The sequence below is a fragment of the Adelges cooleyi genome, unplaced genomic scaffold, assembly GCF_023614345.1.
Source record: "Adelges cooleyi isolate 19-005CV unplaced genomic scaffold, UGA_ACOO_1.1 ACOO_flye_CR_arks_rails_tigmint_CR_PRNA_376, whole genome shotgun sequence".
Classification (NCBI taxonomy): Eukaryota; Metazoa; Arthropoda; class Insecta; order Hemiptera; family Adelgidae; genus Adelges; species Adelges cooleyi.
The window spans coordinates 5,821,636-5,846,867 of NW_026096053.1; the positions used below are offsets into that span (position 1 = coordinate 5,821,636).

The following is a 25,232-nucleotide window of genomic DNA, read 5'->3' on the forward strand; positions in this document are numbered from 1 at the left end:
CTTCTAAGACTGTGCCATAGAGTATTTTTCAGTATAGACATCGTTTCAGAATAATGCTATTTTGATTGCTTAATTTGGGAAACACTGTTGTTGAGGGAAAAATTCTATCATTTCTGGTATTATCATTTAAAGTATTTGGTGATAAGCAGCACGTGTGTTCAGCTTGAATGTTTTTCGATTAAATAATATTCCGTTTTCGGTTTAATGTGCCTTCGATTTAATTTTTTACTAAAAACAAATTGATTGCTATCTATTTCATTGTTAACTATGTGTAATTTTACATTTTGAAATTCTCATAATCATTAATTCATACCAATTTAGATGAATTTGTGTAAGTTATTTTATAATTTATTGTTAGTTGTTAATTCGTGCTTGTGCTAAGTAAACAGTTTTTTTCCGGCAATCATTCAACTTGTTTTTCGTATTTTTACTTGGTTTAATTTTAAATCCAACAATAACTGTATTCTTATGTATCTGTTTTTTACTAGGTATACTAAATTAAAATATGATGGAATCCGAAGATCATACTAAATTTTTCCATGTGGACGAGTTAAGGTAAAGCTGATTATTTTTTATTAATTATGTTTGTTAGGTATCATAAGCATCTAAGCTATTGATATATATAACATTATATTAATATGACGTCAAATAATTACATTGAGTCAAACCAAGATAAATGAAATGATTGACTATTTTTTTTTCTATAGACATTTTTTAAAAAATATTATTGCTTAATCGTCAGTAGCTAATCATAATATAAAATAGTAGGTTTTAAAAGTTTTGCATTACAGCATTTTTTTCAATGATTTCAGATTGATACTCGACTACTATTTTGAACACCCTCCGCCTTGGGCGCAACACGATTCACCACCATCGGTGAAAAAGAAAAAAATGTCTGACAAAGACGTTAAAGTAGCTGAAGAAGTATTACAACTGTTAAACTTAGCTGCTGAACATTTTCGAGATTTATGGAATTGGTCGGAATTTGCCGATCAATTTTTAAATCATCATGATTCATACGTAGTTTGGTAATACCTATTAAATATACTAATAATATTTACTGTAGTTCCTAATTATTTCTGTTAAAACAATATTAACTTTTTTAGGTTGGCATGTCAATGTATGGCTATTGTTTTACAATTGACTGAAGCTGATAAATCGTTGCTTGTCAATCGATTTATGGATTCTAAAACAAATTTGGAACACAACCTTTCATACAATCTGAAATTCAAATTTAACGATAAAAAACACTTACAATCTTATATAACTCAAGAATACGTCACTATTGAAGAAATATCGCTGCCACTAGTTGGTTCTCCTAAAAAGGTTTAATTTAACAAAAATGATAAAATGTTTACAGATAACTTACACGGTATATTTCAATTTTCTCATTTTAGAATAACGAGCTTATACTCGTTAATTCAACAAAAAAGAACTTAAGAAATCTGTCTCTTGCCGTTTCTGCTGGTAAAGTTGTGTGTTTAGTCGGTCCTGTTGGAAGTGGCAAAAGTGTTTTAATACATTATCTAGCAAATATTACCGGTATATCTTTTTTTAAATTTTAAAGTATATTTTATTTAATTAAATAAATACTTTTTATTAATAAAAAAAAGCAATGGGGACTAAGGCCAATGTCTGCAAATTACATTAGTTATATTAGTTTTCAGTATTTACAATAAAATGATTATTTACAATGCTTAGTAAACAAAGAGTTTAAACATTAAATTACGTTTGCATTTGTTTTTATTATTCAGTGATTTTTCCAAAAATGTATTGTTTAAGTTGTGTATGTTAGATTTGAACCAAAAGCTTCCAAGATGTTCAATGGAATCTGGCATATTGCATGTTGATTCTTCATACACTCATTCATAATTTTACATTCAGTCAATAAATGTTTAACTTATATTTGATTGTCTACCACAGGTTTCCCATAAGGGTGGATATTCACCTATTTTAGGTGTTTGTGTTTTTCTCTTGGTTATTGTAGAGAAGACAACCACTTGTGTATATATATGGGACAGTCTGAGTCAAACCACGCGGTCATCGGCCCGACCTCAACATTTTTGGAAATTTTTATCATTTATATTTTAATTATTTATACCCCTAAAATAAAGGTTTTTTAAGTTATTTTTCACAAAAAAATCGTTAAATAATAATGCAATTTTTATCATAAAATCAGACTCAAATCAAATTATTTTGTTTAATAACGGAAATGGACAGAGATTTATTTCTATTTTTTTTTTTCATAATGAAAACTTTTTCTTTTAAAATCTCACAAAAAATGAATAATTTTATTTTTAATTTTATTCGTAAGACACATTTTTTCAATTTTTAGTCGCAAAATTTGCAAAAAATTAAATTCTACAAGAAATTATAAATTTTTTTTTTAATGTTGAAAAAAAATATAGAAATAAATCTCGGAATATTTCCATTATTAGACCAAAAGATTTGATTTGAGTCTCTGATTTTATGATAAAAATTTCATAGTTTTTAAACTGGGCGAAATCGATTTTTTATGAAAAATAACTTAAAAAACCTCTATTTTATAGATAAATATGACCGATAAAAACTTCTAAAAAATTAAGATCTTAAATTAGACCGAAAGAAGTAAAATAAAATAAGATATAAAATAAATGTCCAAAAATGTTGAGGAAGTTGGGATGACCGTGTGGTTTGACTCAGAATGCCCCATGAATATACATTTTCATATATTTTTTGTGTTTTTATTATTTTAGTGCAGGTTCCATTCATATATCAATTTTGTGTGTTTTTATAAAAATAGAGTAACTGAATATATGTTTTATACTGATGTATAATCAGTATATAGTAAGGCCTGTCTAAGACAAAATCGCTTTGGACCATGGAAAAAATACATTTTAAAGATATTTTTCCATGGTTTTTCCAATTCAGAGAGACGGTAAAATAATTTCAAATCGTATAATTTAACTAGTTTATTTAGGGTCCGTCTTTGACAGGTTTTATTGTATTTAGTTTTAAAATTGGTATTTATTACATTGTAACAAAATACTAATCTCAAAAATATTACTTTTGTCAGGACATAATGATGGAAAGTTATTGACCGTTCAACTTGGCGACGAAACCGATTCTAAAATGATGCTTGGTTCTTATCATTGTACTGACATTCCAGGGGAGTTTGTGTGGCAACCAGGCGTCTTGACTAAGGTTTATTAAAGAAAAATATAAACTGTTTAGCAATTTAGGGCTAATTTGAAATTGAACAATAAAAAATATTTTATTTGGGAATAAAATTGTTTGCTACTTGATAATATTTTTAAATTGAATTTTTCAAAGTAGCGAATAAAAAATTATTTATAATTGGTTTTCAATTAAAGATGAAACAAAAGTTAAATCAAGGTCTGGTGATCGAGCAATCTTGGGTTTAATTTCTATCAATATTTATGTTTACCCAAGCTCATTTAAGTTCTAAAGAGCGATAGATATTTCATTAAAAATAATTATGCATTAAAAAAAAAAAAAACAATTTATTTGTAATCAGTAGATATATTGTTTAACCGAATAATTTGAAACAAAATAATCAATCATTTTTGTCTTAAATAATTAAATACCTAATCATGATTAAATAAAAGATACATTTTTATTTATTGTTTTATCTCTATAATAAATTATTTGTGTGATGCCCAATATTTTTGTTAGACTTTTTTTAAATAATTATTTCACCTAAACTTTCGAATTGTTAATTTTTCTCAGGCTGTGACTGAAGGATTATGGCTTTTACTCGAGGATATAGACTCAGCATCCAGCGATTTGGCAGCGGTTCTTGTTTCACTTATAGAAAGTCGTTCATTGACCGTTCCTGGATTTAGAGATAGAATTGTTCCCACCACCGGATTTCAGCTTTTCTTTACTCAACGAATTTTAACTACCGCAAGTGGATACCACCAAAAACATAATATCGCCACTGATTTATTAGGAAAACATTATGTTCAAGTAAACGTCGAACCTTTGAGCAAGAACGAACTTATTGAAGTTGTAGAAATCAAGGTAAAAAAATTGTATTGTAAACACTAGCTAATATTTATTCAATTTTATGAAAATTTCAGTTTCCAGTTTTAAAGTCTGTAGCTGCTAAAATTATAGACGTTTTCTTATTGTTTTCTGCTGGTTTTCATGATAGTGATGATTCTGTAAAAATAAGAAGTATCGGACGATTGACGTCAACTAGAGATTTGATGAAATGGTGTGCAAGAGCTATTAACAATTACAATGTAACATCAAGCGAATCGGCTTTGAAAGTGATTCAAGACGCCATAGATATATTCTGTTGCAGCGCTGTCGATTCAAGTACAAATAACCACTTTTTAAATTATTAGACTTTGTGCAAATGTTGCAACAATCATAGCAATGAATTTAAAATGCTACAAAATATTTTTTAGAAACACGGATTGAGCTGGCATGTCATGTCGCTTCTTTAATTGGTGTAATTAAAACAAAAGCTCAGTATATTTTAAACGAGTATAAACCTACTGTTGTCCTCGATGAAAAATTTTGCATAGCGGGGCGTGTAACATTGCCACGTAGTGGATCGTTTCTTACAGATAACTCCACGTAAGAAATACATTTTTAATGTAATATCGTAAAATTAATTTTCTGTTTTTTAATTAAGTGATACATTTTGTTGTAGATCACATTTTAAATTTGCTTTAACACGTTCTTCATCATGTCTACTTGAACGAGTTGCATGTTGTATTACTGCACAAGAATCGGTGTTGCTCGTCGGTGAAACTGGTACTGGTAAGACGTCAACACTTCAGTTATTGGCTAAGCACACTGGAAACAAATTGATTGTCTTAAATATGAACCAACAAAGTGATAGCGTTGATCTCATCGGTGGGTACAAACCTGTGGAATTAAAGTTCATTATCAAACCTATTCGAGAACAATTTGAAAATCTGTTTCGAGCTGAATTTGATATAGAACAAAACACCAAATTTCTGGGCCACATATCGGTAAAAAAAATTGTTATGGTTCATCAAACATTTTCAATGAATACATTATACAATAATAAATAATACATAATACAAATTATATAACTTTAGACTTGTTTTAACAACCATGAATGGCATAGTTTGATAAAACTGATGAAACATGTAATACAAAAGGCTATTAAAAAAAATACAAAAAATGGCAAACCAGTTGAACGATGGTTAGAACTAAATGAAAAAATTTTACGCTTTGAAACTCAACTTAAACATTGTCATACGGCAATGGCGTTTGCTTATGTTGAAGGAAGTCTAATCCGTGCAGTCAGAGAAGGTAAACAAAACACTTTGTATGTTTATGAATTTTAACGATAATATTTGATATTAATCTATTATTTTAAGGTTATTGGGTTTTGTTGGATGAAATAAATCTTGCATCAGCTGAAACGTTGCAGTGTTTATCGAGCTTACTTGAATCCGATGGTACTATTACTGTAAATGAACGAACTGATACTAGGCCAATAACAAGACATGACAATTTCCGATTAATGGCAGCCATGAATCCGGCTACTGATGTTGGTAAAAAAGACTTGCCGCCGGGCATAAGAAATAGGTATATAAAATAATAAAATAAAAATAGAGGCTGTAATAAATGAACAATTAAAGTATCATTATTAATTTTCAGGTTTACTGAATTTTTTGTCGATGAGCTGACTGAACGTTCTGACTTAATTACAATGACGGCGTGCTACCTTCCGGACTATCCAGCTCAAAAGCTAAACGCGTTGTCCAAATTTTATCTGCTAGCTAAACGTGAAGCGGAAAAGTCCTTAGTCGATGGAACTGGACATAAACCTCATTACAGTCTACGAACTTATTGCCGTGCCTTGGCTATAGCTTCGTCAAATCCCTGTCAATCTGCACCAAGATCGTTGTATGAATCATTCTGTTTGAGTTTTTTAACACAATTGGATAGTGCTTCTCATAAACTAGTAGAGTCATTAATTGCTACGACAATATTCGGTGAAAAGTTAATTCAAGGAGTAATCAATCAACCAATATCTAAACCGGTCAATGGATCTTACGTTCAATTCGAAGGCTATTGGATTCATAAAGGCGACTCCAAACCTTTGGTTGCTAAAAATGTAATACAATATTTTGTTATTTTGATTTGTTGTAAAAAACACTAATTTAAATTTTTTACAGTATATACTGACAGAAAGCGTTAAAAAGAATTTGCGTGATCTTGTCAGAGCCGTTTCTTTAAGCTGCTATCCTGTTTTAATTCAAGGCGATACTTGTGTGGGAAAAACAAGTCTCATCACATACTTGGCTGCTGCGTCTGGAAATGTTTTGGTGCGTATTAATAATCATGAGCACACAGACTTGCAAGAGTATATCGGTTCGTATTCTGCTCAGTCAGTAACGGGTCAATTGATATTTAAAGAAGGTCAGTAATATTGTTAAAAATAGGCTTAAGTAATTTTCCAAAATTCGGATTTTACATGTTATTACTCTTATATAGGTGTACTCGTAGAAGCGATGCGAAAAGGTCACTGGATTGTATTGGACGAATTAAATTTAGCACCCACTGACGTATTAGAGGCTTTGAACCGCGTCTTGGACGATAACCGTGAATTATTTATACCCGAAACACAAACTCTCGTTAAAGCACATCCAGGATTTAGATTATTTGCTACTCAAAATCCTCCAGGATTATACGGAGGTCGTAAAGTATGTATTTAAAGATACATTTTTACTTCCTGATATATAATACATTTTACAATAGTTAATATTCGTTGGGAGCAGACCTGAGAATTTTTAAGTAAAATAACATAATAATTTGAAAAAAAAATTATATATGTAACAAATACAAATTCTACCAACATTAAAAACTTAGCATGACGCTTAAAAGATTGCTCATAGGCCAAACAAAAAAAAACACATTCTTTTCTTCACGGCAAAAATTTTATCTCGCTCCTATTTGCATCAATTGCTAACCCTAATATTTGTCAAATGGTTTTTCCATGATGTTCAATAATTATTATATTATTAAAAATAAATTTAAAATTTACTTTGATACATCAAAGAAGTATTGAAAAATCTGTAAAAATGTTGTTAGCATAAGCTTTTTAGAGTACGGTTAAAATTAGAACGAGTTTTTTCTGAAATAGTTACAGTCTACTTAAAGCCTAAAGTTATAATACATGAAACATGCTTTAGCCTGCTGGCTCCTGAATAGTGATTATTTCTGATCTACAATCTCACGATTTATGACAATAGTATAGTCTTAATTATATGTTCTGGCTAAAACATGTTTGCATGACGACAACGACGACTCACTATTATTGTGATATATATTAATATATTATTATATATATATTACTCTGTGTGTATGAGCGCCGCATCAGAGACGTAATCATGGTTGAAATATACAGGTTAATGCACATCGTCTTGAATTGTTATCTTCAGAAATAAAATGACAATGGGATATCAATTTTATTATACACTTTACTATTACTATATATTTTACTGTGTATTTATGTACTTGATTTTGATTGCCTGCCTGTTATGCTGACATATTTTATTTTATCATTGAATATTTGATGAAGAAGGGGTATATGTGTAATAACCTTGTATATTTCAATCATGGATGTAATGAGTCTTGCAGCATAATATGAGTAGAGGTGCTACTAGAGGTGCTGTAGAGGTGAAGCAAGAGGCACAGAGACCGACCATATCAGAATGATCCGGTGCATTCAAATTAATCTTACTAAACTAGGGCCGATCACGCTATTTTGTGTCATTTTCGAGCTGGGAGTCCAAGGCTAAAGCATGTTGTTCCATGCTAAAAAAAATTGGCCAGCTTTGGTTTCCAATACACAAAATATGAAAAATATAAATTTTAATTAAAAAATAAATTGACTACATACAATTTTTTTAGATATTATCAAGGGCTTTCAAAAATAGATTTATAGAAATGCATTTTGATGAAATTCCTGCTTCTGAATTGGAGACGATATTGTATAAACGCTGCGAGATGCCTCCATCTTACGCAAAAAAAGTAGTTTTAGTTATGAAAGATCTCCAGTCCACTCGTAAAGGTAGTGCGGCATTTGCAGGAAAACATGGATTTATTACGCTAAGAGATTTATTCAGATGGGGGGAGCGTTATCGACTGGCAAATGCTCCAGATAACTACAACTGGAATCAGCATTTAGTGGACGAAGGTAAGAACTACACATTGCTGATTATTATCTAATATTTAAATTTTATAAATGTATAAATAAAAAATATAGAATATTAATATGTTACAGGCTTTTTAGTTTTGGCGTCTAAAGTTAGAAAAACAGAAGAAGAAGAAATAATAATTCAAATTTTAGAAAAACATTTCAAGTGTTCTTTATTATTGGACAGATTATTTACATGTGAGTATTATTTCTTTGTATTAACTATTTTCACGTATATTGATTATTACAATTATATTTTAATTTTTATTAATAGTGACCGACAAATCGTCATACGTTACACGCCACATTCTAGAAAAAATCCAGCGTCCTCCAGTTGGATTTGAACAAATTTTTATGTCAAAAAATATTAGACGAATGGTGGTACTCTGTTGTAAGTAAAATAACATAACATTATTGACCTATTTCATTGCAATAACTGAAAGTCCGTTTATTTATTTTACAGGCAAAGCTATAGAATTTAACGAACCCATTTTATTGGTTGGTGAAACGGGTTGTGGTAAGACGACTGTATGTCAAATGATTGCCGCAATTAGCTGTAAGAAATTATCGACTGTCAACTGCCACCAACACACTGAAAGTTCAGATTTTCTGGGCGGCTTGAGACCCGTGAGAAGCAAAGATAATGAAAATGACCATAGACTTTTTGAATGGGTCGATGGGCCATTAATAAAAGCTATGGTTGATGGACACATGTTTTTGGCTGATGAAATATCTTTGGCCGATGATAGCGTTTTGGAGCGATTTAATTCGTTATTAGGTTGGTATGACCTATATTGGTTTCTTTAACTGGCACATCCATTCCTGGGTATTATTTAATTAAAAACTCAAATAGTAAATAAAATTTAATTATTATACAATAGATTTTTGAACTAATACCCTAGTAATAATTTCAAATACATTTTTATTTGAAAAAATGTATACAACAAATAAAATAAATAAATAACGTAATATACAAATTTTCAGGAATTATTATAACTGAATGTGGTAAAATCATATTCTAATAAATACTTTAATGTTATTATTTTTTTCACAAACAATAAGTGTGTGTTTATTCTATAAATTGTTTTGATTTAAAAAAATGGGTGACTAGATTTTTAAGTTTTGTTTAACCTCCTTGCGCTTGCGCCAGAGATGTTAATAACGCCGTTTTTGAAGAAAAAAAACTTTACATTGAAGTAAGCCTGTTGTAACTTTCTCTATTCTCTAGTTGATAAATTATTAACACAATAGGCAAAAAAAAAATAGTTTCCCATGCCGAGACAAAAAGCGGTGTAAATGTCGCAGCGTGACCGCTAATGGGATTTTCAAAAGCAGGACTGTTTGGAGGTTAAAATATAAAATATACTAAAATATTTTTAAAAGAAACTAAAAAATTACTATTATTTACAAAAATTTATGTCCTATACAAAACTTATCACCTTTTATAAATGACAAAAATAAAAAATCATAATAAGTGAATATCATTAGGTAACAATAATTAATTTTGTAAAAGTTGTATTTTTAAGTGTGTATAGTTATATATTTTTTTGTTTTTCCGAAATAAAAATAAAGTCTGATTACAGATTTTTAAAAATTCTTCAACTATGCTTAAAAAAACAAAATAAAAACATCCCGTTCCCTCTGGGGGAAAAAGCTTATGATATTGTAACTATTAAGACTAATATTCTAATTTTTTTATTTTTTTTAAAGAACCCGAAAGAAAACTTTTACTAAGTGAAAAATTAGGTGATAATAATAGCGATTCGGAGCTTGTAGCGCATACAGGCTTTTGTTTTGTTGGCACTATGAATCCTGGTGGTGACTACGGAAAAAAAGAGGTTTGGTAAAATTTTAAATCATAAAATCGTCTTGTAATAGGTAAGACTTTTTGAACAATATTAAACGAAACACATTTTGTTAACAGTTATCACCAGCTCTTCGAAATCGTCTGACAGAAATTTGGTGTGAAAATTGTTCGGACAACGCCGATTTAATTCAAATAGTTAATGGAAACTTTTTGACATTCCACAGCGCAAGTTTATATTTAAGTGAATCAATGGTACGATTTGTTAACTGGTTAAAAGATACTGATTACATTAGAAAGTAAGTAAACTCTTATATGTTATCACTACTTACTTTTTATAATAATTTAAATAATTTACTTGCATTGGATTTACAGTTATTTAAAACTCAACATTAGTATTAGAGACTATTTGATATGGGTACAGTTTATTGAATCAATGATGGGTCAGTTACCGACAAACAACCCATATTACAACACCTTAAAAGCATTCAGGACTTTTTACAAAGAAGGAGCGATAATGATTTTTTTGGATAAAAAAACGTGTTTAGAACCATCGTAAGTTCTCAAAAAATCTAGAAAAACAATATTTATCTTATAAATTGTTTTACATTTGTTTTAATAGTTATGACGAAGCTATTGACTCTGCTCTACAAGAGTCGTTAAAAGAAAAAAACCAACAATTGGAAATTAAAGAAGATTTATTTGATAATTTGCTTCAGTTTTTCCCATCAAAATGTACACCAAAATTGTTTGGTTGTGACGGATATTACATTCCAAAAGGTAAAATTGTTTTCCAATTATTTCTTTGTGTTTTTTTTAATTGTATTATTTTGTTTTATTTCTAGGTAATTTACCAGAAGTATCAATCCCCGAATTTTCTTTCGAAACTCCTATTACGAAGCAAAATGTCATTCGTTTATTACGATGTATGCAAATTAGCAATCGGGCTATACTTTTAGAAGGTAGTCCGGGTGTTGGGAAAACCAGTCTCGTTCAAGCAATTGCTAAAGCTTCTGGTCATAAACTAATAAGAATTAATCTCTCTGAACAAACAGACGTATCAGACTTATTCGGAGCAGACTTACCGACAGACGGTGGCGATGGTGGTAGTTTCGAATGGAGAGACGGTCCATTTTTGAGAGCGTTAAAAGAAGGCAGTTGGATTCTTTTAGATGAGGTAACCATGAAAGAAACAATAAACTTTAAATACCTAATGTAAAATGTATTAAAGTTTTAAAATAAAATTTATATTAATAATTATTATATTATATATATATATTTTTAGTGTTGTTAATAAAATATACATTTTTTTTGTCTAGTTAAATTTAGCCTCGCAATCTGTTCTTGAAGGGTTGAATGCAGTTCTCGATCACAGAGGTGAATTGTATATTCCAGAACTCGGACGGACATTTTTAATCAAATCGAACGAAACAAGATTATTTGCTTGTCAAAATCCAATGAATGAGGGTGGAGCGAGAAAAGGACTGCCAAAATCATTTTTGAATCGATTTTTGCAGGTAAAAAAGTTACACAATTTATACACTAACTATTTATACATTATGTGTTCAATTCAAATTTGAGCATTATTAAAAATATGCAAGTTAAGAAAGCCCACTTATTAAAGTATAAATTGCCCAAGTTTCATTGTCTCGCTACTCATTGCTATCTTTCATTTCTATTAGTTTTTCTTGTCCTGTACTTACCCTAAAATGTTTTTATTCAAAATTCTAATATTATTAAAATTTTGTTGATTTCAGGTGCATTTAAATGTCCTAGACAGTAGTAACATTGTTAATATAATACAAAAATTAAACATTTCAAATGAAAAGAAAGTACAGTCGTTAAATTTAGATCAAGTAGTTAACTTTACTCTATCATTTAGCCAAAAATATAATATGGACTTGAACTTGAGAGATATATTGCGATGGGTTGAAGTAACAATTAAATTGGATTGTAATATACTAGACCATCTTTCATTAATATATACCAATCGCATGCCCAGTCTAAAATGTCAAGAAGAAGAAGTAAGTTTTTTTTTTAATTCATTAAAAACTTGTTTAGAATTTGTATTTATTATTTTATTTGTTTAGATTTTCAATCGGATGAAAATATTATTAAATGTCGATTGTGAAAAATATGATTACATTAGAGTATTGCCATCTGCGGTTCTATTTAATAGATTTGCAGTACTTCGAAAGCGTACGCTTGGAACCCCAGTTGATCGCAGTAACCAAAATTTAATTCTTAGATCCCACATTCATACGTTAAACTCGTTGGCTGTTTGCGTAAAAATGAAATGGATGCCCATTTTGGTAATTAAAAATGATGCATGTTTTTTTTTCTTTTCATCTACCTACATATTTTTCCCATTGGTTTTAGATGGGAGAGATTCTTATTATAAAATATCTAAATTATCTATTTTATTTTGTTTATAAATTTAAGGTGGGTAGCAGCTGCGGCAAAACTTCAGTCATTAAAACACTCGCTCAATTGTGTGGCCAAGAATTGCGCGTGTTGTCCGTAAACAGTTCCATGGATACTATAGAAATATTAGGTGGATTTGAACAGGTAAAATCAAACAAAAATTGAAATCATATAAAAAAAACTAATATATTTTTATTCTAATACATTGGTGTTCTAGGCTGACTATAATAGACATCTAGAAGAAATAGCAAAACGAGTAGAATACGCAATCTATAATAAAGTTAGCCTACAACTCTTAAAAGGTCAAAGTGATATTTTAATGCTAGCATTGTGGTATGAATTTAAAAGAATGTCAGGTTAGTTTTGAACGTTTCTAAAGCGTTCCAAATACCAAGTTTGAAATTCTGTTCATTGTGTATTTTTAGATGTCCAAAACAACACTGGAACTACTATGGCGTCGGAAACTTTTCTATTTCAAAAGCGGATTTCAGCTTTAGCAAAAATAACCAGTTTGTTGGAGTATTATGACTATTCAAAACAACTTCAACTTCTTGCTGATAGGGTGACCAGTTCCGGTAGCTTAAATGCTGGTGGAAAATTTGAGTGGATCGACAGTTTATTGGTTAAAGTAAATACAGTGTGAATAGTCTATATTAATTTATGCCGTTACAATGATTATATGAATTACAGTGTTTAAAAGACGGTTCGTGGCTGTTGATTGACAATGTAAACTTGTGCAGTCCAGCCGTTCTTGATCGATTAAACGGTTTACTAGAACCAAATGGCTGTTTAGTTTTGGGTGAAAAAGGTATTGGTTCCGATGGAGAAATAACAACTATCAGACCTCATGAAAATTTCAGACTATTCTTAGCTATGGACCCAAAACATGGAACTATATCAAGGTATATGTTGAAACTTATAAGCTATAACTATTTAGAACAAAAAAAAAAAATAAGCATTTTATTCATGTTTATTTTTATTATTTATTATTCAGTTATTTGAGCCGGCGAAAATGAAAGTAGCGTAAGTCACATTTAAGTTGTTTTGAGAAATAGAAGGTTTATGTTTTGTATTTCTATAACTTTGTACTAACGAAATTTTAAGTGGCGTTCTCGCGAACAAAGGCGCAACTTAACTTACTCCATTGACTAAATGGCTCTTTTAAAGTATACTAATATGTCCTAGCGATATTGCAGATTTTTTAAAAATTTGAATTACGTCACTTTCATTCTCACCGGCTCATTTATGAACAATTATTTTTATTCCATTAAAAATATTTTTTTTTTTGTGACTAATTTTTGTATAACGTGTACGTTTATTTGATTGTAGAGCAATGAAAAATCGAGGAGTTGAAATTTACATGCATCCATTGGAAGAACTCAACGAGCATGATATTCATTCGTTGATCAAGTTACAAGGTGTTGACAGTTACTCAATAAGAAGTACAATTATTAAAATTCATCAATTTATTAAAAAATTAGCATCGGGCGTTGTTATTGGCATTAATCATTTACTTCGAACCGCTTATTTAATATCACAAAATTCAAAACGAAATCTGCCAATTTTGGAAATTGTTCGTGAAACATGTACTGATGTTTATGTACGATGTTTGATTGGCAATTTAAAACAAAATGCAATTTTAGAAATTGATAGAATTTTAGAAGAGCATAGCGAAGTGGTTAGTGATGTCTGGTATCCTAATCTAAAAACACTCGATGTTTTGCAATCAGCAAATTTGTGTTATGTAAATCAACTGTGTGATGTTTTAAAACATTATAAGAACTTAAGTGATACTAGCATAGAAGATTTGCTGTTATGCTATTTTGGCCGATCATCGAGTGCAGATATTAGTACTAGATGCAAATGGCTATTGATGAATTTCAATTTTGAATCTGACGTAATTCTTAATTTTGTAAAACAAGTTGAATTTTTACAATTCGATAATTTAACATATTTGCCAAAGAAAGTGGGTGACAATATAGACTGGAATAATTTGCCTTACGACTGTAGATATTTACCAGCCGTCTATTATAATGGAATTAACGCAAATATGCCATGTGCAGAAAACAAAATGCATCTGATGTTGGAACACACATTAAATAAGGCTGTAGATGAGAGTTCTGCTGCATTAAAAAAAAATAAAAAAAGTGAGATTAATATCAAAAAAGTCGTAATTAATTAATTTAATAACTATAAACGTCAATTTAAAAAAACCCCAATTTACAGGAGCTATGATACAAAATGGCGGAATGCTTCACGATTATGCGGTATTGTCGGTCGCTTTTGATGAATTTGTTGATTTCTTTATAAGCGAATGTTCATTACTTATTGATGAAAACAACTATCGGTCATTTAAAGAAATTATATGTTGGACTAGAAGTATCGAGCAGTATATATATACAAATTTGGAAAACAGAGGGGAGTTCCTAACGGTGTTGGTGTATTGCTATTTCAGCGTAATCGTTAATTATTTTGTACCGTTAATGGAATCCATTACAATTGGAGTCAAGTAATGCATTTTTATATTTGCAATTATTTTTCTATAGTATTAATTTAAAATTGCTTGTTAGACATACATACTTGGAAAGATTGAAAACAATGCGAGATGAAGTCCGAAAGAACTATTTGACGCCTAAGCGTCATACAGAGCTCATGAAATGCTATAAACAACAAATTCCATCGCATCAGTGTTGTAAAACTCACGGCGATGAAATTGTCAAGAGACATAAGTTAGTTGATTTTATTTAATCTATTTGTAATAGACAATTTTTTACACACAAAGATTTTCAAGTGAAGATTTGCCTAGATGTTTTAATGCTTATTTTTTTGTGTAATATCTATAGTATTTTTTATTCCAGAAAAAATAAGGACTACATTTCTATAATTAAGTCGAATAACTTAAAGGGATTGATTTCTAAAGAGGCTAAAAACCAAAGACATGAAATTATTCTTATGGCGCATTCCAACTGTGAAACGGTCCAATCGACTACAACTCAATCTATTAGTAAGTTTAATAATAATGAATTTAATATTAATTGTGTAAAATACTAACATGATTTTATTTTTTTTTTCCTAGAACTTGAAAATATTGAAATAAACGATATTGAACTTAACGTTATACCTTTATGGGAATTAATTATCGAACGGAGTTTCCTCACAAATTTAAACCATTTCTTTGATGATAACGATGAGAATAATAGTAACAATGACATGAAGTTTTTTAATTCACTTTTGCAATATTTACCGACTGTATCACCATTATATTGTCATTCATTAAAAAATAGTCAAAGAAGTATTGACTTCCTATTGGAAGCTTTGAAGCATTCGTTCAACTCGGTTGCTGTGAATTATCCAAATAACTTTCTGGAATGGTTACCCAACAACAATGAATTTAGAATAGATGACGAAGAAACTACTATTGAGGAAGTGTGTAAACCTGAGGTACGTTATCCTTAAAAAAAAAATTTTTTTAAATGGTTATTTTATTCATGTACACTGTTTAACCATGTATTTGTATTCATTTAAGGAAACATATTATTCATTCGAACAACCGCTGTTCAGTGTGTTTATAATCAAAATGTTATTGAAAGAAAAAGAACCATACTTTACGTTTGCGCCGATTCCTATTCAGTCCATACAACACACCAATTATAACTTGAAGAGCGTCAAACATTTTATACAGAATAATTCAAAATGGACTACTGAAATTCAGTGAGTTGATAAAATAAATAATTTTCATTATTATATTTTTTACCAATTTGTTTAAACAATTTTTTTAGTTTTAAAAATCTCAAGATTTTGCTTAAACTTGCTGAATTGTTTTTTTCGCCTCTGTTACCTATTGATGATATTACATCTATGGAAGAGCTCTATCTAAGTAGAGATAATGATAAATGCCACAAATCCCTGTGTTACAAAGTTAATTATCACGATACCATGGTTACTGCTGTTTACGAAGCGGCTAATGAGATTGATTACATTAAGAAGAATGTACATCTTTCGGCGACATCAGATGTAGACAATAATTTGAGTAGACAATTGCTATTTAGTGCAGGCCGTTTGTGGGTACTCTCAGGCATGTACTTGCTGGAAGTGTTTTCCGCGTTGAGTCCAGTAGATCCATTACAAAAACTTAAAGTTAAAATTGAATGTTCCGTTTCTGAGGTGTGTTTATTTTTTAAATTTGTATCTACCAAATCCAAAATGATTTTTGCAAATATTACATGGGTTTTTTAATTTTAGAAAATTATGCTAAATGGAAGATTAAACGCTGAAAAAATATTCTCAGAAATGGAAGGTGTTTCTGAACTGTTTCCATTTAAAGAATATTATGTTCAAAGACTTAAAGCTTTGAGCGAAAAAAACACAAATGTAGGCTACAGACCAGAACCTCCTATATACAATGCTATTTTAGAAGTAAGTAAATATTTTATTTTAATCTTATTTAAAACATTCTGATTGGCGCACCATTAAATTTATTTAAAATTAATATTACTTCAATATGATTTTGTTTATAGGAAGTTACTCGTTTTACAAAAATGTATGGTTTAGATGGTAACACGTATAAAATTATAAATTCTGATTTAAAAAATCGTGAATCACTTGTAAATGAAATAGACAACTGGCTGACATCGGTTTCAAGTTTTCATGATCGACTATATGAACATTATGCAGCATACCCGGACATACTTGCCGGAATACTTCTTTCAATAAATCAGGTATATTTCTCAAAGTTAATCTAAAGCCATTCATATTAACCATTTTGTGTCTTTAACATTTATTAGATGAGGTACGGTATGAGAATTTTACGCAACCACTTTAAATGGTCAGTAATGAAAGAGGAACATGTTGCACATAACGAAGAAAAATTATTACAACTTTTTGGTGAATTTCCTCGATTCTGTCCCGACATTATGGAAATGGTCGACATAGACGAAACAGTTTCCATGAATACAAACGACAAATTTAGGCGTGTAACATTACATAATTTGTTTATTATTATTATTATTATTATTATTGTTTATTGTATTTTAATTTTAAAGGTGGTACAAGTTATGTTTGGAAGAGTTGAATAACATGTTTTACCTTAGTGGTCAGCCGTGTGGTTCGGATCAACACATGACAGCTATAAGGAGCGTTGTTGAAAAATTTGTATGTAACTGGAAGCGTCTTCAAGAAGAAGAAGAAAGTAAAAAAATTGAACAAGAAAGTCTGTATAAGCAAAAATCGGACAGTGAAACAATAACCGAAGAGACAGAAATTGCACAAGGTGTTGCACAACAATTTCCGACTACAAAACATACAGATTTTAATGATATTGAAGGTCCAAATACACTTGAAAACACTACTGTCGGGGATAATATTTCTCAAGAGCTTTACAGTCTTACTGATAAAGACATCAATGATATATGTCGATTACATGACCAATTAGTACGACCAGCAGCATTGGCTCATTGGTTATCACCATCCTCGAAAATTGTTGATCAAAACGAAGCGTTCAGCAGAATTCGAAATACTTTCTCCGATCGTTTTTGTATGTTTGGCAAACTTTTATTGTCAAAATTTATGTACTTAGATTGTTCAATGGACAGTAAAATGATTCCATGGATGTTGTTGGCCACTGACATTGCTAGCAATCCAAAACAACGGTTAGATAAAGACTATTACGACTTCTATCGCGATTCCAATGTAGAGTATGCTTTGAAAACTTATGAAGTACTCAAAGAAATAGAAGACAAAATTAAAGGGCTGTTGGAGGAATGGCCAGATCATCCTACATTGCAAACAGTAAGTTGATCAATATTTTCTGTAGGTCATTCGATTAATGTGATTTTTTATTTAATTTATGAAAACTTAACTTTTTTTAACAGATTATAAAAGTTCTAAAGCGCATGATGGGTTTCGATTGGTCCAGTCCAACATGTCGTTTTCTTGTTGGCTTAGAACTTCTTCTAACCAAGCTTCATGAATGGGAAGAAGTTGCTCATCGGGGCATTAGTATGAATGAATTAGTTTTAAAAATATCTTACAGTATCCAAGAATATCGAAATCTTGAGTTGAGCACTTGGAAAGACTGTTTACAGTATTCTCTCAAAAAGTATGTATATAGTTAGTTAAAGTTTATCTTGAGGTGATGCTACATACTCGATTTTAAAAAAAACCTAAATAGTAAATGTTTTACCTCGGAACTAGATGAATGTAAGATACACTATACCAACTTTTCAGAAGAGCATAAAAATGTTAACTGTCTAACATACACTCTTATAAGCCTTATTAGAAAAGAAGAATTTTTAATGGAATTCCAATTGTATGCAAAATCAGATTCTACATGTAAAAACTGTAATAACCTAAAACTTGCCATTTTTGGACTTACGTTCTTTTAGTTCCGAATTACAAGTTATTAAAAAGATTTGTTTGATAATTCAATTCTTAACATCTCATAAGGAAAAGTTACTTAAGTTTTCTGTTGAATGTGTGGTATTGTCTCTTTTTAAAAATAACCATCAATTATCTATTAAATTTTTAATATTTGTTTTTGGAAAGGGTGCAGAATGATTCATCTAAGTGGTGGTTTTATTTGTATTCAATTTTCCAAGCATACATAAACAAGCAAGACAGTTTTCCACAACTTGTATCTGCTTTGCAAAAATTTATGGAGAGTTCAACGTTGGGAGAGTATTCGACAAGATTAGAATTGCTTTACACGTTTCATTGTGATACAATTAATAGAGAAAAATCAAATGAGCAAACTGAACTAAGCAATGCTTCTTGGAACTTGTATAAATATTATTGTCAATTCGAAAAGCGTATTCATACTCGCATTGAAACCCTAACAGCCGAAGTTAAAAAGAAACTACGAGACTTTGTAAAAATCGTTAAGTGGAATGATATCAACTACTGGTCAATCAAAGAAACCGTAACCAAAGTTCAACAAACATTGCACAAGTACACTCGGGAATATGAAGTAAATATATTTTGTATAATTGTAATCAATTAATTGTCTTACCTAATTATTATTTTAAAGGAAATTTTAAAAAATTCTGCATCGTTTGCTATGATGACTCAGTCGACTACTTCCGAGACAAAAGTTGATCCCTATATTCTTCCAACATTTAATATTGATAACTATTTAAATGATTGTGAAATAAATTTGGTAAGAATTATAGTATTATATTTATATAGTTAACATACATTTTTTATCTTTACAAATTGTGTCTAAAAATTGCAAATAATAATATTTCTGTACAATTTCAGGATATATTAGACGGTACAGATATTCTGTTGAATCTTAGCAAATACTCGAAAAAATTAAATACTTTTTCGCGTAAAACAATGACTAATTGTTTCTACCCAAATCACATTACTGAACTGAATGAATTTATAAATGGTATTTTGGAATCGGCTGAAGAATTGCGTGTATTGCAGATTAATTTAGAAGCGCCAAAAGACAAACAAAAATCTCAAGCGAAACAAATTTTACAACAAAAACGTAAAGCGTTATCTGAACTGTTTAAGGCTCTAAAACGCATTGGGTTATCTTTTAAAGCTGGATTAATGGGATGTGAGCAAATAAACAATGCGATTGATTTTGCTCGATTACCGCCGGTGGATCTAAAAGCGGCACTTGATTCGTTATCTCTTACGTAAGATACCATTAGTTAACATTTTTTATACACATCCACTATTTGGTGATTATCTGTATTATATCATTATTTTAGGCCTGCAGATGACGATTTACATTGTGCTTGGTCTGAGAGTGAGTCTTATTTTTTGAAATCTGTATCCCAAATAGCCGCTCTTAAAGTGGCCTCCGAAAAACCTAAGCTGGGTCAACAAGATATGGATCGTGTTAAGGGTTTTACTAACGACCTTATGGTGTGTACTATTTATTTTATCTTTTGTTTTTGGGTTTTAACTTTTAACAACTTTTTTTTTTAGAAAACTACATGGAAAACTAAAAAAATATTGGCTTCTCACGTGGACTCTCTTGTTCAGTTCCGAAGCTTGTTGCATTTATCTGATATTATTACAGATTCTGATAGTGTAGTTTTCAATCCTACTGAAGATCTAAAAGTAATTAGGCTAGATGATACATTAATCATATTTTGAGTTCACTACAAATAATTCAATATATATAACATGATAATAATATTTCCTGATTTATTTTATTTTTTAGTCGCCGATCAATTATGTAGTCAACAGTATTAATATATTGCAACAATTTAAAGTAACCTTACAATGTCGTGATGAAACGACTAATTTGACTACAGCTGACAAGCAGACATCGTTATTCAATTTATTATATTCCGAGAACAATAAGAACAGCGTTCTTAATAATTCTAAGTTACCAGACGATATCTCAAATCTTAATGAAGTCATAGAGTTGGCTCAAAATACTCTTAAAGGATTAGCTGATGAAAAAACAGTTAGAGCAATGAAGTTATGTGATGTAAATTTCATGAGTAACGACCTATACAATAAAGCAGTTAAAATATGTGATCTAATATCCGAATACATAAATAAGTTTTATAATAAAATTTGGATGGTGGAAGACCATTTTGGTAAAATTCAATTCCAACACGAGCTATTTGATTCTAATGCAAGTATCCCTCTTGAACAGTCTTCCTCGTCAAAGGAGGCGGTTAGCCAATTGATAAATTCAATTTTATTATCAGTTGAAAAGCTCTATAAAAAGTATAATAACATTAATGTACTAGAAAACAATGAATCGATGTTACTAAAATGTCAAATTCTCCAGCCATTATTGACTGACTTAGAAGATTGCAACTTGTCCCAAATAAACAAAAAACTAAGAAATGTACTGAAAATGTCTGTTGGTGATAATGTTTTGAGATCATGTCTACCGTTGCTTAAACAATATGCTTTACTTGTACAATATTTTATTGCCCAACAAACGATGACGTACAGAGTTTTATCAAAAATGAGTTTCACTCTCTCCTCATTGTTCACTGATCTTGCTGCAAATGTAAGTAAAATAAAAAAATTGTGTGAAAAATATTAATTTTTATGATTAATAAATTATTTGTCTATAGGGATTTTGTGTACCCGATGAACTGTTAGAAGGAGAAGACGGTACGCAGTCTGACGGTAAAAGTGGTATGGGTCTTACCGAAGGTGAAGGAGCAAAGGATGTATCGGACCAAATAGAAAGTCAAGATCAATTGGAAGATGCAAAAAAAAATTATGATAATGAACCTGAACCAGATAAAGATTTAAAGGTAACGTCAAGAAATATATATCAATCCAGTATTAATTTACTACACTAGTGATAAAAATACGAAATGAATTGCTTTTTTAGTTAATTGACTTTTTGAAGTAATAATATTAATTTAAAGTGATTTATTTAAGATCGATTGTATATAGATTGTAAAAAGTTATATTACGTTGACTATTTACCTATTACAAAGTTTGATGGTTAATTTAGTTCTTATTTTACTACTTAGTATTGATTTTTTTTACTTTTTAGGAGGAAGAAAAAGGCGTAGAAATGTCTGATGACTTTGATGGTAAATTACATGATTTAGAAAAAGAAGAAAATGAAAATAGCAATGATGATGATGATGATGATAATGATGATGATGACAACGAAAATAAAGAAATGGGAGAAACAGGAGAAGGTGCAGAAACTTTGGATGAGAAACTGTGGGGCAGTGATTCTGAAGACGATGAAAATGGCGATGAACAGGAAAATGAAGAATTAAAAGAAGATGACGGTCAAGGAGGAGAGTCACAAGGAGACAAACAAATTGGTGCTAAGAATGATAACGAAAATGGGAAAGGAGAAGATAACGAAAAAGAAGAAATAAACCAAAAAGATAGTAAAAATGATATAAACGAATTAAATGATGATGGTGATGAAGCTGGAGAAGATCATTCAGATCCCCATCATGGAGATTTAGAACCACCACCTGAGCCCGAGCCAATGGATTTGCCAAATGATCTTCAACTCGATGAGGGTGAAATGAATGACAACGATGAAGGAGAAGAAAATCCGTTTGATATAGATGCCATGAAAGAAAATATGGAAAATGCAGCAACCGATGATGAACTTAACGAAGAACCCAAAAAAGATAAAAATGATATGGAAGACACAAGTGATGAAGAAGAAAACGAAAATCAAATTGATGACACTAAAATTGGTGATAATGATGAGGGAGTAGAAGAAAAAAATAGTCCTGATGATGATATGAATAACGACGGTGGTAAAAAAGATGATAATAAAACTGGAGAGGAACCACAAAAAGAGGAAAAAGAAGAACTAAAAAATAATCAAGAAAACGCTAAACCTTCTGATGATGAGCCTAGTAAAGTAGAAGCTCAATCCTCAAATCTGGAAAACGGTGGTTCTAAAGATCAGATTTGTGAAAATGCTGATGGCCAAGACGATAGTGGAGCAAATGAAGAGAACAAAGAAGAAGCAATTGGTCCTGAGCAGCAAGGTATTGGTCGTTCTCAAAAGGAAAGTAGAGATACTAAGCAAGGTCATAGTGCCGATCAAGATAATGGTGCTTCTAGCGAAGAGCCTGGTTTAAAGGAAAAGAAAAGACGGATGAAACCTGGGCAAAAAGATACAAATAGAACTTTAGGTGAGATTAATAATATTTCTGTAATTATTTTTAACTTTTTTGAATTTAATACATTTTTTTTTATAGCTGAAAGTAATGGACCTATGAAAAAAAGGTTGAAAACTGCAGACATTCAGGAAGAAGATGAAGCAGAGGACGACGATATGGATGAAAGCGGTGCAAACAAAATAGAAAATGCCAATAAAAAAGGAGATTTGTTTAAACACGTTAAAGAATCTAAAAAAGATGATGTAGAGACATTAGATGCAGCAATGAATGTTAGTACAGACATTTTTTATCTTTTGTCAAATTATTTTTAATTTAATTTTTTTTTTAGGAACAACTTGAAAACCGACCTATACCTAATAACGAAGACGAAGTCGGTGAAGAACTTAAAGATAATGATATAGAAATGGAAGAAGACATAGAAAAAGAAGAGCCTAAACAAGGTGATGAGTTATTGCCAGAAAAAGTTAAACCTAAGAAAAAAAATAACCAGCCAATTATGAATGAAACTGATGGTTTTGAACATAAAGAAATTAATGATGATGAAGAACAGATTGACATAGAAGGAGATGTTGTTTTGACTCATGGAGTCGAACGAGGAATGGAAACTATGTTTCACACAGCAGAAATAAAAGATGATGAAGAAATATTTGAAATAGAAGTCAAAGACCATAAAGAATTTTTACAAGATCAATACAATAAATGGATGGAGGTAAGTTATATTATGCTTTTTAGAGTATTTTCTCAATGGATATATGTTATATTACATTTGAAAATTTAGGCTGGAAGTAATGATGTTAATATAGACGAAGCTTGGAATAAGTGCATGGAAGCCACATCTGGTTTAGCCCAAGAATTAAGTGAACAACTTCGTTTAGTGTTAGAGCCAAGTAAGGCATCCAGACTTCAAGGCGATTTCAGAACGGGGCGACGCATAAATATGAGACGTGTTATACCTTACATAGCCAGCCAGTTTAGGAAAGATAAAATATGGCTCCGAAGGACTAGACCTTCCAAACGTCAATACCAGATTATCATGGCCGTTGACAACTCTAGTAGTATGATGGATAGTCATGCTAAAGTCGTTAGTATATGCAGTTATTACAATTGTATTATTAATTGTAACTTGAAATTTGTTTTTAGTTGGCATTTGAATCCTTAGCTTTAGTTAGTAAAGCTCTCACCTTAGTGGAAGCTGGAGAATTGGGGGTGATGAGTTTTGGTGAACAAGCCAGAATCGTTCATCCTCTTGGTGAGCCTTTTGCCGATCAAACGGGTGCTAGATTAGTATGTGACTTTACGTTTGATGAACAGAAAACTAAAGTTGGAGAAATGATCGAGTTAGCTACTGCGTCCTTTAAGGACCGGGGTCGATTAGATAACGGGGATCAACCAGCCCAACTATTAGTGATTATGAGTGATGGTCGAGGTATAAAAAGTGAAGGACCTGATGTAGTGAGAAATGCTATTCGGACAGCTAAATTGAATGGTATAATCATTGTATTTATCGTTATAGACAATCCAACCACAAAGGTAAATGTTAAAAAAAAAATCAAAAAATCTATTATGTATTTAATATTTATTATTTGATTTTTCAGGAATCCATTTTAGATGTCAAAATGCCAATATTTGAAAACAATAGTGTACGCATTGAATCGTACATGGATAATTTCCCATTTCCATTCTATGTGATTTTAAGAGACGTTGACAAATTGCCTAGTGTATTAAGTGATGCGCTTAGGGAATGGTTTGAGCTTGTTACAACATAAAGCCATTCGTTTTTCTTACATAAAATTAATTAATAGTTTTACCATGTTTATATATTTCTTGTTTGTTTTATGAATGACTGTTGTTAACGCAATTATTTTTTTTTTTAAATAAAATAACCTTATCATATATATTACGATGAATTTTAACCTTAACCGCTCTTAATTATATTTCCAGTATTCATTTTTTAAGGGTTATGTTAAAACCAGTTAATTAATGAAATTATTTTTTAGGAATAATTTTTGAAAAAGCAATTTTAGGCAATATAGCTATCACTTTTCGTTGTGGTTGTTACAAGTTGTTAGTACTTCTATTATATATAGAGCAATATAATTATTAATTTTATTAGTCTGATGACTATTTGGTATCAATGGTCAAAAATCAAAAACCCTACGATAGGTATATAGATATTTTTTATCTTAAGTTTTGCAAAATCTGGATTTGCATCAACAGG

The 25,232-nt window shown here is 30.4% G+C and overlaps 1 protein-coding gene across 1 annotated transcript; it reads left to right on the top strand.

Annotated features, from left to right (window-relative positions):
* The first annotated feature begins 158 nt into the window (after positions 1–158).
* Positions 159–24,903, top strand: LOC126841135 (midasin). The gene is made up of 56 exons (XM_050577440.1): positions 159–331; positions 489–555; positions 813–1,028; positions 1,107–1,326; positions 1,398–1,542; positions 3,056–3,183; positions 3,730–4,023; positions 4,083–4,323; positions 4,416–4,587; positions 4,664–4,988; positions 5,079–5,295; positions 5,364–5,574; positions 5,647–6,106; positions 6,168–6,411; positions 6,487–6,695; positions 7,906–8,191; positions 8,279–8,389; positions 8,466–8,582; positions 8,655–8,969; positions 9,902–10,029; positions 10,116–10,294; positions 10,371–10,550; positions 10,618–10,775; positions 10,841–11,172; positions 11,315–11,512; positions 11,753–12,019; positions 12,086–12,307; positions 12,438–12,563; positions 12,637–12,775; positions 12,845–13,047; positions 13,110–13,321; positions 13,749–14,566; positions 14,646–14,928; positions 14,990–15,148; positions 15,278–15,423; positions 15,496–15,860; positions 15,946–16,130; positions 16,199–16,583; positions 16,662–16,835; positions 16,937–17,137; positions 17,204–17,388; positions 17,462–18,206; positions 18,290–18,516; positions 18,963–19,383; positions 19,444–19,572; positions 19,674–20,062; positions 20,138–20,294; positions 20,358–20,492; positions 20,596–21,405; positions 21,473–21,658; positions 21,907–23,026; positions 23,093–23,283; positions 23,343–23,723; positions 23,793–24,095; positions 24,155–24,544; positions 24,610–24,903. The coding sequence occupies exons 2-56, from the start codon at positions 506–508 to the stop codon at positions 24,778–24,780; spliced, it is 14,961 nt and encodes a 4,986-aa protein (XP_050433397.1). The 5' UTR covers positions 159–331; positions 489–505; the 3' UTR covers positions 24,781–24,903.
* The last annotated feature ends 329 nt before the right edge of the window (positions 24,904–25,232 follow it).